This window comes from Falco cherrug, chromosome 4 (genome assembly GCF_023634085.1).
Source record: "Falco cherrug isolate bFalChe1 chromosome 4, bFalChe1.pri, whole genome shotgun sequence".
NCBI classification, from domain to species: domain Eukaryota; kingdom Metazoa; phylum Chordata; class Aves; order Falconiformes; family Falconidae; genus Falco; species Falco cherrug.
The window spans coordinates 61535862-61551749 of NC_073700.1; the positions used below are offsets into that span (position 1 = coordinate 61535862).

General features: G+C 36.7%; 1 protein-coding gene across 2 annotated transcripts in view; it reads right to left on the reverse strand.

The window, feature by feature from the left end:
- ESYT2 (extended synaptotagmin 2) overlaps positions 1–15888 on the reverse strand; it is an 84420-nt gene that overhangs the window by 36732 nt on the left and 31800 nt on the right. For both annotated transcript variants that reach the window (XM_055707747.1, XM_055707746.1), the window contains exons 4-6: positions 15338–15414; positions 9468–9540; positions 8558–8647 (exon numbers count right to left, since the gene is read on the reverse strand). In XM_055707747.1, coding sequence (XP_055563722.1) covers positions 8558–8647; positions 9468–9540; positions 15338–15414 — 240 coding nt within the window. The remainder of the gene's footprint in view (positions 1–8557; positions 8648–9467; positions 9541–15337; positions 15415–15888) is intronic.

Sequence of the window (15888 nt, forward strand, 5' to 3'; positions counted from 1 at the left end):
GAAAATATTTGCATTTCCTTTTGATTTTTTCATTCTTTGTTGTTTAGTATATTGCATACAGCAATTAACATGGCAGAGTCCTGTACTGCCTCCTAAATAGATTTAACCACATTAAATGAATCGGGCAACATAATGCACATTAAAATTCAGCATGAAAAAACACCATCTACACTAGACTGAAACATGTATTGTAGTGGTTTCTATATTAACTGCTACAACCCAAAACAAAACAAAGAACAACCTATGAGATAGCACAGAGAGCTGCAAGGTTTTTCTATTTATGTGACCAAAAAGCATTTCAGAAGGTTGCAGCACAGCATATAGACCACATACACTGCTTGTGACCACTCACTATCAATACTTTGATTATTACACACCTCTTCTCAAAAACAAGGCTACATTGATTCATTCTGTCATCAGTCCTCAGACCATGAGGCATGTAAAAAATAATCACACAAAGTTACTGAAAAAAAATAGTGTTACTAAGAGTGGCCCATTTAGACAAGAAACGCAATTAGTATGCAATTAGTACATATAACATCAGAAACTTTATTCATCTATTTATTGTACAGGAATAAACACAAATACAGAGGTCAATTTCAGAAGTGCTAAAGACAAATCCTTTTCAATTCAAAGTTGGAGTTAAGAAATTAAAAATCATTACCAAGGCTAAGCATGTTACCGGATTATTAGAAAAGCTTTGCAAATAAACCTTAAGCCATGAAACGTTTTGGAAGGAATACAAGCCTTCATACTCCTGGCATAAATCAAGCTTTTGCTGTTTGCACTTTGAAGGTAAGCTCTCCTCACATAACAAGTTTTGCTATGTTCACCCACCATTGTGCTTCCTTTCCAGTTCTACCAGAAGAGCCCAACAGTAATGAAGCATTGATATTGGTATCACTGCAGGAATACACACTCTAATCTTAGCCTACAGATATAATGACAAATGCTTTTTTCTTTTTATGTTGGGTTTTTTTTTTTCTTCATAGTCCAGCCAAACACAGATTTTCATTCTACATTTTGTGCATTACCATGCCATGATTTGCAAGCACCCCACCCCCGCAACAGGTAGTTCTCTCAGTAAGTTAAAGCAACGTCACCATCCTAAAAAACTCAAAAGGCCTATGGAGAAAAAGGGAGCAAGCAAAAGACTGCCAGCTGATGAATCATTTTATGAAGTACTGAATAGAAAAAATTTCCATACTTTAAGGAAAGTTTTGGCCTATAAATCTCCAAAATAGCTTAACAATATTATTTCCTTCTTCATCACAGCTTTGAGCAATGCAAAATTCTCTTAGTTCAGCTAAATTCAGGGAATGCCAACTGGTTCTCTACAGCAGAACTAACAGGGCACTGGAAAGATTGTGTTCAGTATTTGTCACCAAGTGAAACTCTGCCAAGAGCCAAAAACAATGTGGTCTCTTTATACAACACAGTGCAACTGAGAGAGGTGATATGCCTTGCAGAGACTTCTTACCAGCCAGCTCACTGGCCTGGAGTGGGCGGGATTTCAGACACCAGTGAGACTTTCCAATGAAGTAGTATGTGTGTCAAGTTACTCAAAGCTCTTTCAATTCTTCCTCTGCTCACAGTAGTGAAAACAGATTACGTTTCCTCCCTGAAAACCAAGAAATGTGTGTCTTCTCAAGGCTCTGTACTGAGAACGAATGAACACTTACACTGAGTTTTAAAATATATATATATATCTCCCTGCGGCCTGTAAGAAAAGGTAGGCTAAAAACTGATGAGCGTTTTTACGCATTTGGTGTTCTCCATACCCTAGATGTGTTAGGATGCAAAAGGGAAAAGAATGTACTGGGACACAGAACACACAGGCCACAACTGAAGTTCACAGCAGCACAAAAGGCAGCCTCTAAACACTGCCAGTCTTGTGGCTTCATTTGGCTGCCATAAACACTACTAATTCTCAGAAGCGAAGCCACAAAGTATTTTAAAATGCTAACGAACAACTTCCTGCTAATCAAGTTATGGAAGTATGAGTCTTCTGCAAGACCCACTACAGGGCATGATGATACAATTCCATGGGATAAGTTGTGTTTCTTCTCAGAATTTTTTTATAAGAAGGGGACTAACATGCCCTCTTCTCCTTACTCCTGAACGGTCATGCAGAAACAGTACAACCTGTTAGTAGAGCACAACCCATTACCACTGCAATGCTAAAGTGCTAACATTACTGTAATTATTTAATAAATAACATTATCGAGTGTATTTCCCCAGTAAACATATAATAAACTCAGCTTCTCAAGCAAGGCTTGACTATACAATACCATAGAAGGTAGCAATGACACTGTTTTTCATCATTCCTGAAGGAAACACACCATATCTCTGCATGGGAGCCATGTTTAACAGTGCTGTTTTTCCGCTGTAACTGTCCAAAGATTTAAATGACAAATGCTGAAGATGGAAGATGTATAGTTGTGGAGGTAAGAGACAGAACAGGCAAGTTTTTGAGTTAAGGTGACCAGAAGAAGGACCACAGTTAGTCTTGTAAAAATCCTGTGCACCTCACTATTCTCCACAGTGTCAACTATTCAAAGTTTCATTTCAAGCCAATTCTCTCTACTTTCTACCCTTCTACCAGTTCCACATTTTGGTTCGCACCCTCATATGAGTACTGACACTCTCCTGCCTCCTTAGCGAGCCAGCCCAAGATGCTGAAATACATCTGAAGGACAGGAAATTAGTCACTTCTTGATGTGTTTAATATTTTGCCAGCTTAGGTCCCAAAACCGGTTTCCTTTAGGAGGAGAAGCTTCAACACTGGTATGAAAGAGACAATAACACTGAATGGGAGGGCACAGGGAGAGAAGAATATGGTACAGTGGAAGCATCAACTGTAATGGCCCTAAAAACATCCCATAAGCTATCAAAATTAAATTATAAAAATTTTAAGTTATAGAAAATTATAAGTACACAAAGTAACAGTGCAAATCACTCATCTTGTAAGCAATAACACTAATTCTTAACAAACATAACCGTAAATTCAGAATTTATCCACATGTTCCACAAACCCCTTTAAAAGAGATTAAAAAAAATTGAAGCAAACATAGCAACAGTCTCACACATTCTGACGCATTTTTGACCAACTAAAAGCAAACCAAAACAACATTCTTCTGCATTCCACATAATGACTTTTTTTTTTCCCCCAGCCATTTCACTAGGACTCATTCTTGGTGCAAGTGCTCCTTTTGAGTCTAATTTTCATCAGTACTCATAATTTTTAAAGTCACATTCAGCGCTGAATTTTCCAAAGGCAGCCAATATTAAATGAAACTAAATCAGTATCAAATAAAGCAAAACTACAGAACAGAACAAATCTGTAAAGTGAGTAGAGGACAAAACTGTGAATATAGAAATTGCAGCTTTGCAAGAGTTGCCCACTTTTCCTGGAAGGCATCCTGTTTTCCAGCCATGGTTTTTTTAGAATAGTATAGGCATTTTCATATGTCTATTTTGTTGTTTTTGTTTTAAACAAGAGAAAAGGGTTGGGTTAAGAAACGCCTTCAATATTAAGTATGCCACTAAACAAGCTTTTGAAAATTACTAATCTGCAGTACAGCTGTAAGCCATATACACTTCTGTAACTAATCAAAAATCAAAATCATTAACTATGTGGTGTTTTGTTCTAAAAGGAAAAGATAACTTCACTTAGAGAAACAGAATATATATGGTAAATATACATAATGTTAACATAGTGAGAAGTAATACAAAAAAACCTACACATCCTATTTACACAGTGCTAACCTTTCCAGCACTGAAGCTCAGAGATCTAAAAGACTACTTCAAAACATTAGAACGCACATATTTCTCCCTTGAAGTCTCTTACATATTCAGACATATTTTTTAAGCTGATGAAACTTTCAGCACCTTCTTCACAATAGTAACAACAAAATACAGTATTTAAAAAGTTTCATATAACATAAGAACTCTTGCAGTATCAAAAACTTCATGCATTACTCAGAAACTGGAGACTGGTAAACTCATTAAACAAGTATGTTCAGAACTATCAATTTAGGCAGCGTTGCCTTATATAGTCATTAAAGCCAGCAAACAGACGATACAGAGCAAGAGGAATTGTTGCCAGTTACTTTGGACTGGAAAGTATGAGAACAAAACCTAATGCTAGCTGCCAACTAATTCCTCTTCCCTTCTAACAAAAATATTGAAGAAAAGCTTTCCTTGGCTGCAGCCACTTGCTCTCTAGTAAGTGGACAGAATTTGGTTATTGCTATAATAAGCTTTATTTTACATTTTTCTACAGAGGTTAGAAAAACACCAAGACACACTGCAGTGGGGAGAAAAGTCTGCTTGGAAAAAAATATGAATTAATTATGGAATTATGGAATAATTTGACTCAAAGATATTTTGTGGACAATCAACCCTTAAGTTTGCTTGGACCTTGACCACTAGCTTTTAAATGAAAGGAGGGTGAAAAACACTTTTAATATTTTTGTAACTGAATACTTTTGGGAAGGGTTTGACTTTTTAGTTTTCATTCTCCAGTTTACTTCCTGTCATTTTTTGTCCCACGAAGTCAACCAGACCCCTAATAAAGTGGCATGGGGATAGAAGTAAAGACAACATTACTCTGGACAAAGTCTCTCCCAAAGTTCAGAAAGCTATGACCACAAATGAGAGGTGTTTCATTTGATATACTTCCAGTTTACGATCTCAGGTGCAGATTGACTGAGTTAACCAATTCACAAATGCATGGCACTTAGCATGGATCTGGGACAGAAAGGACTGGCCACAGCTACCAGAGCTAAAAGGTGTCTGGAGAGGTATCTGGAACTACCAGAAATAAAAGGTTCAAACAAATCCTACCAGAGCACAATGCTGGGAAACAGAGGACGTGTCAGGATCAGCTTACAAGCATGCCTGCTGCTGATCTCTCCCCTGCTATCCCCTACCAGCTTTCCTACCTCTCCCTCAGAAAGCACCAAAGAAGCTGTGGCTGCAGGAGGAACCCCAGGAAAGCAGCCCATATGTGCTGCACTGGGTCATAGCTCCAGCAGAATAGCTTCTGCAGAGGGACAATACACAGGTTTCTTTCTCAGTGAATACAAAACAGAACTGAGAGACAGAACACAAACCACATCTACAACACAAAGATCATGCCTGGGGGTGGGGGGTGGGCGAAAGAAGTAAGGCCTGTGTCCACACAACTAAACCCTTCTCCCTGCGCCTCTAAAATAGTGTTTGCACTTAACTTGTTTACTAGGTGGTCCCTGTAATGAGCTGGGTGCAGTACTGAGTCTGGAAATTGTTTGGAAGAGCACTAAATAGCAAAATAACATCAGAGTAAGCTAACAATTACATAGCACAGACCACCATAAGGCAGTGTCCAGCCTGTCACAGCCCTGCTTCATTTGTTAGTATAAATACAAACATTATGTCCTAGACTCATGCTGCTCAGCCAGTGGGTAAAAAGGAGACAACCAGAGATCTCCTAATATTTAGACTCGCTTCAAAGTAGTAAGTGGAAATCCAAATTTGGTTCATCTCAATGTACCTCCCCAACCCTTCCCAAATAAGACCAATGATGTTTTATCAGTTTGCACGAATTATTTCACTTTTAGAAAAAAAGTGACTAAACTATCCACAAAACATTTCCAAATTCTTGCACGTTTTACCAAGATTTAAGTTCACATTTGCTTTACACAAAAACACATGGTTTCTCTAGAGAGATGAAACAAGACACATAAATGACACCTTAAGTTTTTCCTAGGCCACACAAACACCCATACAAACCTACCTTTTCAGCAAGTTCACAAAAATTTATCTTAGGACATTTGTTCAAAAGAATTGTTACAAGAATGTGATGTCATTGAAGAAAACAACAACATACCTTCTAAAGCTGTTGAAGTAAAGAATTCACTCCCACCTCCCAAACCTTGAAAACTAGATCAACTCAGCAGATTGCTGAGGAAACCACAACGATCAATCTGAGACTGTTTCAAAGTGCCTAAACCCATGCACTTGTAATTTATGATCTAGCATAATCTGAAACTGTACATCTTAACATCACAAGTTTTACTGTTTAATTAGAACATATCCAAGAAACAAAAGCCTCCAACGGAAAATATACTTCCAAGTAAGAGACAGAATCAATTTCTTCAAAGAAGTCTGTGCAGCACAGATTTCCATGATGTTCTCATTTTTTAAGCTCTCTCACTGATACTTACTACAAACAAACTTCAAATCACTGAAACTGCCTTACACACACACAACATCAAAATATTTTCCAACGTGAAGTGTGCAATTTGTATTATGTTCTCCTTTATATTTGTCTAAAATAAGGTTGTTTGCAACATCTGTGAGCATTTCCTGATGCATCTGCAGATTAAACCAGAAATTTCCTGCAAGTAGTAAAATCTAGAGTAGAATTTCTGTCATATTTGATAATATTTAGTTCAATAGGTTATTTATTACTCATTTTCAGACAGTGAAAATTACATTTGCTATCTATCCTGTTCTATCAGTGCTGTACCAAGTTAACAGACATACTGGTGCTTGTCAGCCAATCTTACCTGCGAGATTCAGACTACAGCTTTTGAAGTGAAACAATCACCCCAAGGTGCAACAATCCACCATCTATAGTGCAAACTTCAATTACATACATTATCATTTTAACACAGAGGAAACGGTTGAACTGAAATTGTATCACTACACCACCCACGTTCCCAGGTTTCAAAACCTGTGTTACTTTCAAACATTGCACTTAAATATGAACTTTTTAAAATATAGTAAGTTCAACATGAAAAGGCAAGACAGGCACATAAAACAGGTGCTCATAAAAAGTAACTATCGGGTGATTTGTGATAGGCCAGAATTCAGAAAAATTTTTGGCCTTAGAAAACTTTCCTTAACTCATTTTCTACAAATTACTCAGATGCAGAAGTTTTCTTCCTCTTCAGTGAGCTAAGAACCATTCTCCTAATTCAAGAGTACTTAAATAAGTCTGTAACAACTGCAACACTATTGAATCCTGCAAAAATGCACATAACTTTGGTGCCAGTCTCCATGATACAAATTAATATTGGCTAACCCAAATAATCCCCAGGCACTTTCCTTGTTGTTTGGGTAGTAAAGAACAGGGGAACCCTACGAAAGACTTCTAAAGTACATCACAGTTTCATTTAGATAAATGAATCAGTTACTTCAACAAAAAAGGTGGTAAAACGCAGCAGAATCCCATACAAATGCTATAATACCTTGAAACTAATTTCAGTTTGTACATAGTTATATTATTTAAAATTAAAACATTTTTTAATTATTAATTAGTATTTTAACTCTTATTAAGTCAACATCAACCTTTCCAGTTAGAGCATGCCCAGAATCTCACCTTCTACAAGACTCACTAGGTTGGATACAATCTCAAGAGCCCACCTGAGCGAATGGTTCTGGAAAAGCTGTACTTACATCAATACTAACAGATGATGCAGGTCCAATCTGTTCTTAAGAGCCAGCAGAGACAGAGATTCAGTGTCTCAAGGCAGCCTATTGCAGTGCTTCACTACCACTACCATACAGGCTTTCCCTCATCCCTCTTGTCTAGCCTGAATCTTCCTTGCTGTGACTCTTTGTTATCCTATCTGCCATTGATATACAGAATAGATTGCATGTTTCTCTTCCGCAAGAGCCTCTCACATTTTTTAAGACATTTTCTCCTCACTCTAAACTAAACAATTCCCATTCTTTTGGTCTGTTCTCGAGGGTCAAATTTATTCTTATCTCCCTACTTTGCACACTTTCCAGCTGGTCAGTATCTTTTTTGAAGGGCTGTGCCTAAAACTGAAAGCATTTGTGGGTTATTTTCTTGTTTACACATGTCAGTCTGGCTGTTTCAGTTTCATCCCAGCAAGGCCTTGTTGGCTTAGCTACGTTTCACTAGTATTCCTGTCCAAATGTCTACTTTGCCCTAGCACATATTACAGTTGAATTACATGACACCCTCTCTCCCGCCAACTTCTGCTACTGTCATGATAATTTTGACTCCCAATTCCATCTCACACTGTGCTTCATCCATTTTCATCCTTGGGTCATTGGTAAATATAATGGAAATCGCCTACCTGCTGTTTAGGATAAAAATTTCAATCATCTTAGCAGGTGATCTCAGAACACCCATTCTGATTTTAATTTGTGGTAACATCAGCATGGTTTTCAAAACAACTTTGCATAGATCTTGTGGAATTTTAACTTACACCATGCTCACCTACAGACTGTCATGAAGAATCAGTAACAAGTTTACAAACAACCTAGATGGTATCTATTGATCTTCCTTTATCCAGAAGACTCAAGAAAAATTTGACAGCTTTGACAAAATACACTTCAGAATTCCAAAGTAATTATTATTCATCTTGGTTTCTTCTAGTATTCATAAAATTTGTCCACTATTTTTCCAGGAAAGCTCAACCAAATGGAAGTGATTTCGCAAATTCTTTCCTTTTGCTGCTTAATTCTTCCTCTATCATTTTCTGACTACTGTCATCAGCACTCTAGAAAGAGCAGAAACAGAGATAAAAGTACTTACAGGTTTCCTAAGGAAAAAAAGAGATAGTGCTCCAATTAGGGGCATGTCTCCAATCAGTGGTTCCAAAATAACCCTCATAGTGCCATGGATCTGTGGAAGGGGAGGAAAAAAAGGCAATTAATTTACTTTAGTTCAAGTATTAAATAAATACACATTCACTGGCAATGCTTACACTTCCTAGTTCATTAAATTTTTGATTATGGAAGAATTTCACATATATAGCTTTACCTGTCGCCCAAACCCAAAATATTTAACACAGGCACTAAACAGCTGGGCTTAAAAATTCATTATATTCTTCTACATGATGCTCTGTCATGTTAGTGGTAATTTTGCCAAAATATGAAGCAGATCATCTATACAGCTCAATGTAAACCAGTGTGGCACAAAACAATGCAATGGCATCCACAGACACTAGAACAAAAGTAGGCAAATGCTTATAGGTATGTCAAGATACACCACACACACACACAAAAAAGCGTACTGTTTTTCCTCATGAGAGAGAGAGATCTGTTACCAGAAAATTAAGGAATTTTGAGAGACAGTATCAGAAGGCAAGGCTACTAATAGTAACTGCACCTGAACTAGTAATTGCATCTCACAGTAAAATATTCAATAAAACAAAATTTTAAGCTCCATGGTCCCTTTACAAACCACATGAACACTGGACTGATGTGCAATTATCTCCATCTTTTTTCATACATATTTAAAACAGCTCTAAATCTAAAAGGAATTTACCCTTTCAGCTAAGTCATGTTACTGAAATTATCATGCAGTATCAATATAATGCAACTGAGAAAAAAATAGTAACCAATAAAACTACACCATTACTGGTTCCTTCTTATAAATTATTTCATTAGAAAATAATGTCTCAGTGATAACTCAATATCAAAATAAAAAAAATTAATTTCACCTGTATGCTTTTCACACCAGCTCTGCAAAAGTATCTCTTGATCTCCAAATCAATTTCACAGTTTCCAACAAAACTAAGACAAAAAAGGAAAGTATATATTTAATTTTATGGACTAAACCACAATATACCATTAGTACAATATACCACTATCATGACAGTGATTTCACTCATACATCACAGCTTATAAACAAAAAATGAATGTTAAAACATTGAAGCATATAACAAAGTCAAGATTGTTAAAAAAAATTACATCCACTTCAAAACATCACCACTGTCATTAAAATCACTCCAATACATACATAGGTATGTTATCATCTCCAGAAGCATACATGAGATAAAACATGCAAGTACCCTTACTATTAGGAAATAACAGACACTATTCATACCCCACCTTCAGGAAAGCTCTACGTTGGTATCATTGACAGTACATGAACCCAAACCCATGTTCATCTAATATAATCATGAGAAGCATTAGACAGAGATGGTTATTTCACTAGAAATCAAAGTTGTCTGAAATATTCAGAGACTTGCAAAGCCAGTCATATTTAGAAATTCCGTAAGCTGAATGGGCCGAGATGGATGATCCACTAACCAAGGGTTATGCCAAAAACAGTCAAGCCCCTTCCAAGGGGAAGGGAGAGAGGAGGTAGTGAGTAAATTAGAAAATAATACATTTAAAACAATGCAATATTTTCCCTGAACAGGTCTTGCATCCCATTTTGGGGGATGCAAGGTCAAGGGCTTGAAATTTTGCAGATGCTGCTCTGTATCCCAGAGAGAGATTTGCACTAGACTGTAAAAAAAGGCCCATTTGTTTTGCCCATGCTACAAGGCTAAAAGATTATTTGAATGCAACTCAAGACTCAGATTTTAGCAGCTGCTTTTCCCAAAGCTCCATGCAGGTCAAGCATGTACCAGCAGAGTTGAAGAGATCTTTTCTAAGAACTGCTGCTGCTGCAAGCCACGTTAAGTCTGAAAACAAACTAATTCTGAGACTCAAAAAGGAATCTAGAAAGAAAGCTTGTGACTAGCAAGGGAACAGGTCAATGATTCTACAGAGTAAGAGCTAAAACCAAAAACCAACAGACTGACTTTCAAGCTACAGCTAGGGAGAGAGTGGCTAGACAAGGAACCTGGCTGAGAAGATACAGGTTATAACAAAAGGACAAATGAAATCTGAAGAGCTTTCTGAACAAACTACCAGCTAAAAAAAAATAATTAAAAAAATATGGAAAAAAAAGAACTAAGTGGGGAGGAGATAAGGGGCAGCTCAGACTATGCCAGATACTGCTGCGAGCAGGGGAAATTTTCTCCTTTACAAGGCATCCCATTCCAAATTCCGCAGTAGAGCTCAGGCTTCCTCAGATTAGGTTCCTCAGACCTAACCTGTACCATGAAAAACTGTTCAGCCAAGTTTAGGAGTTTGATGGAATTTTATTACAGAAATGTCTGGAAAGTTATGGAGAAAATGGAGTTGGCTCTCCTCACAGGTCCATTTTAGGATCAAGTCAAGGTAGAATAAATAACTGTAATAGTAAAAGCAGAACAGCAGGACTCCTGCCGCCTCTCCTCTGACAACTGATGGCCACAAGGTACTTTCAAAAGAAAGCAAAGCTGATGGTTGCTGCATTCAGAATATCCACTATTCAAATCATTTGTAGCCACCTGTACTCTGTGTGATAGTGCTACCTATGGGATTTCAAGAAAACACAAATCTTATCAATCCCTTGAATGAACAATAGTGCTGAGACATTCTTGTAAACATCCAACACTGGAATGTATTTTCAACTATTCAAAAGATAACAATACACAGACTCATTTTGGTACAATGACCAGTTTGGGGAACTGGAAGACAGCAACATGACAAGGGTTTATGTGAAAGGAAAGCGACCACTGCTTTCTCCGGAATGAATGTAGTGTGATTGTACAGTTTAAAAATAGGAATATTTTTTTTTAATGCATCATTTCAAACTATGTAAGTTCTATTTTTACCTATCTAACTATATATAGAGAGATAGTAGATATAAATATACACACACATATGTAATTGTGTAACAACATGACACAGGGAAGCAAGGTCAATTAAAACCTGTAACTCAAACCTCAATCTTGGCACTTCGTAGCATCAGAACTATTTGTGTTATGAAGACTGGGAAGCAATATGCTTGTTTGAAAATCCGTAATAACATGATGACAAACTGAAGTAAAAATAGTAACAAACTGCATTTGAGGGTAACAAGTCAACTGCTTTTAACCTTTTAATAAAGTTAAACATGGTTTTATCCCAAGATATTTGGCTGGGTCCATTAACAGTCAGTGCTACAGAATTCCACTGTAACATAACATACAACTTGAAGGCTCATTTAGTAAGTAAATTCTGTACATTCAGATCATAATATCCCAGAAATATTTATGACCCCTGTAATGTACAGAACACTAAGATAGATTACATTTTAATGGGGGCAGTCCCGTAAGAATATAATAGCAGATGTACTCAATCAGATAAAAAGCACAGTATACTGTGGATGGGGTCACTGTACGACCATAAAAGATGCCCAGAAGCAAAACAAACAAACAAAAATAGGACAAACATTTCCCAGATTACAACGATCTGTGATACTGTACTCTGGGCTACCTTCATTATTTTTACAAGATATTTTGACTGCATTTTTACAACTGTCATCTGCCAGTACAATGGTAGTGATTTTTCTCCATTCAAGTATGCCACATGAAAAAAAAAAAAATACTTCCACGAGTTTAAATCTGCAGCCTAAAATTTTCTTTTTTTGTGTGTCATGAGACTGTGAAAAACAACTCAGTTGTATGCTATTAACAAGTATTTCCTCAATCTCTCAGTCTTTTTTGGCTTTCTTTACTACAGTTCACATTTAATTTGACAGTTTATCTTGGTTTCTGTTGATCCATAACTTTAAATTTTCCTCAAGTGTTTACTACATTCATGCATTTTAGCAAATGTAAGATTTATATTTATTATCAATTTATTTAGACTATCTTAATTGGCCCAAGTAGTTAAAAGTTTTCCCTCACACATCTTTGTCAGCAGAAAGTAACTTCTAAATTGTAACATGAGTTTTGACAATTTTTTAACATAAAGTTCACAGTAAGTAAGAGAAAGGTAAAGTGTTCCCTTTGCAAACATGGTCCTGAAATTGAATCTTTAAATACACTTTCCAATGAATGCTTTGTGGATTATCTAGTCAAGCGGCTTACAAGAGTAAAGTTCCTCACTGTATCCTGAGCAATGCATAGGACCTGTTTCAAAAGGTTCTGAAAAACACTCTCAAGCAATGATCAGAATGCACTTGATACCCCTGCAGAAACAATAGAAACTAAACCAAAACACACTCCTTTTGCAATTAAAAGCAAACCCCCAAAAAAACTCAAAGAAGAGATACTAAAAAAAACCCCCAAAGCTAAAAAAATAGAAAAAAAAAATATAAGAAATGCTAAAGAAGTGTTTTGGAGACACATTGGAACTACTTAAATGTACTGTAAGGAAGGTCCAAAGCCAATACATATACCCAATCACAAACAACTGACAGTAGAAAGGGCTAAAGGATGCCACACTAGTGAAACAGCAGGACAGAAGGAGATTATTACAAGAATGGATGTACTAAAAATTTGAAAATATAAATAAAATAAAATCTTTCCTTCTTTTCCCCCTGCCACCCCCCCCAAGGATTTGACTTCATACAGCTATTCTTATGAATGCTTAGAGAGAGACTGTTTTCCTTCTCAAATGTGTTTAGGGAATTAAGGGTTTATAGAAAGCTCCTAACTTTGAAATTAAAAATAAATTAAAATTAAAACAATCTAATTTAACTGGAGATTTAAATCTATAGGGGTAAATACTCCAAAGGACAGACTTTTCTCTAATACTGACCTGTTCTTGATAATCTTACAAAACTGAACTAAAATATCCTAGCAATGGACCCCTCAGGAACATAAACAACAAAACAACAACAAAAAAAATAATCACAGAGTCACACATGATACTGGAGTGCCATCTATTTAAAACTTGTAGAAATAAAAGCCTTTGAAAAAGAGCCCTTACCCAATGAGAAGGTGTCAAGGACAAGTCTTAAATATGAAATGGGACTTCTTTTGATGGTGGTTTTGTTTAAGCCTTAATTGCTAGAAGCTATGACAGTCACTCTCTAGCACTCTTGTTTCCATGCTCCTCCTGCAAGCTTATGCCACTGACAGCAGGGGCAGACTGTTGGGGTAAATGGGCACCTAACTGACTCAGCACTATCATCTTTATTTAAACCACTTCAAGGAATTTATTTCAGTCTTTTAGACTGGACTCTAGCTGTTACCACTTCTCAAGTAGGTTGCAATGTAATGCATTGAGACATATGGGCCAAGATTTACTTCCAGTCTAAGTAACAGGACATTAATCCTGAAATTTTTGTGCAAATCTTCTGTCCTTTTTACGTTTATCTGTCCCAACCCAGTTCATGAAAATGAGCAGGAGTAAAAACAAAAAAAAACCAAAAAAAAAAGAAACACTAGATTTACCCTCTCCTCCTGTGGGAGTAATCCTGCTTTAAAGAGAAGAAGTGGTCCTGTGAGACTTGGCCTCTCAAACGCCTGAAAAAACCAGCTTCTCAAAAACAAGTCTTTTACTGTGTCCATAGCGGTCAGACAAGTCTGTTTTCCTGAGGGCTTAAGTCTGAAAAGGTGAGGCTGTTCTCACAGCTGCTCTCCAAAGCAGCAACAAGGAGAAAACAGAAGGAAATTTCTCCATTAGGGCTAACAGCATCCACCCCAGTGAAACACACTTTCAAGACACAATGCTGCTGTATTCTGTCCAGCAACACCAATCCCTGGTTTGGATAGCTGTCTTTTTCCTATAGAAATAAAGTGATTTGATTTAATAAAGATTGGTCCCTGCTCACAGGTGTAGCCCCCCTGAAACCCAGGAAAGAATGCAGCAGCAGCATCTTCTCACTCTGGCACCCAGCTCTGACAAAAAAAAAGCAGTCTTCAACATAGCTGAGATTTACATAAATAATTCAAAATTAAGAATAACCAAGTTCAAACTTTGGAAGTAACTCTGAAAAAGAGAAGTTGAGAGGCCTGATTTCCCTGGCAGTAACCAGCAGGGTAGCAGCAAGAAACACAGAAGGCTGTGGTTTGCTGGATCATCAGTGACTGACAAATCTGGCCTTTCCACAACCTACAAACAAGTGAAAGTAGTCACTTGAACACATATCAATTAAGGCCAAATACAAAACCTTTGCTGGGTTCACTGACTGTACTTTCAAAACTCTGTAACTGCAGACTGTGCAGACTTTGGCAAATGTTGGGTAGATCTATTCATAAACCTATACCAACAGGGTCATAATGAAAGGGGCAAAGAAAACTGAAGCAGCAGACTGCAGTCGCTCTTGCATTATAAAAAACAAATTTAATTTGGTTACATATGAGCACAAGTCCTTTGGTAGCTATCATTCTCTTTTTCTAACACTGTGTTTATAAACAAAAAAATATTTAAGTAACGGAGAAAAATAAAAAAATCCCAAGCATCTTACTGTACCTTAAATTTTAGACTAAACTGCAAGGAAAAGTTTTAATACATGAGAAAAAAATAGTGCTTTAGGCTTTAGAAAGTACTTTTTTATTAACCAACATTAATGATGCAGTCATACTGAGTCAATATGCTATTTCCCTCAGATAAATGCTATTTACAGCATGCAGTTCCTTCCTCCATTCATACACAATTGGAACTAACTACATTTGCATTAATGAAGCAATTATTCTCCTTTCAGGACAACATAATGCTGAATCAAGCAAAGCATATATTATAAGGCATGGACATCATCATAATATAGAAATAAACTTACCTGATTTGAAGATCCAAAATGATCTGCCTTTTGTCCACATTTTCGGTGTACACTTTCACACCATTTATCCGCAGAGGCTGAAACAAAGCAGCAAGTAAAAGTTGCATCTTTCTACTGAACTATATCATATTAAACTCTTAACTTTGAAATAAAGGTGAAAATACACACATTCATGCCTGAAGTTAAGAATTTACTATAAGCATTATTAAAAGGTGTGAAGCAAGGCTACCAATTTAGCTCAAAGTTAAAAATCACCTTGCTAGGATTCACTCAACCATGCTTCTGACAATTACCCTGTGTTTAGGCCACTAGATTTCAAGATTTACAAAAATTTAGTATCAAGCTTTCTCTCTCCCCCATCTGTATGAATGTAAACATCTCATTTCTCTGTACTAGTATATGCCTAATACCCCCAGACAACTAAAACAACAAGCTAAATTTAATTCACAAAAATTAAGTGGAATTTAGTCAGAACGGATGGAAAAGTACTCATAATCCCCCCAAAAAGTTGTTTCAACCACTGTGCTCTTTATCTAAACTGTTGTACTTGT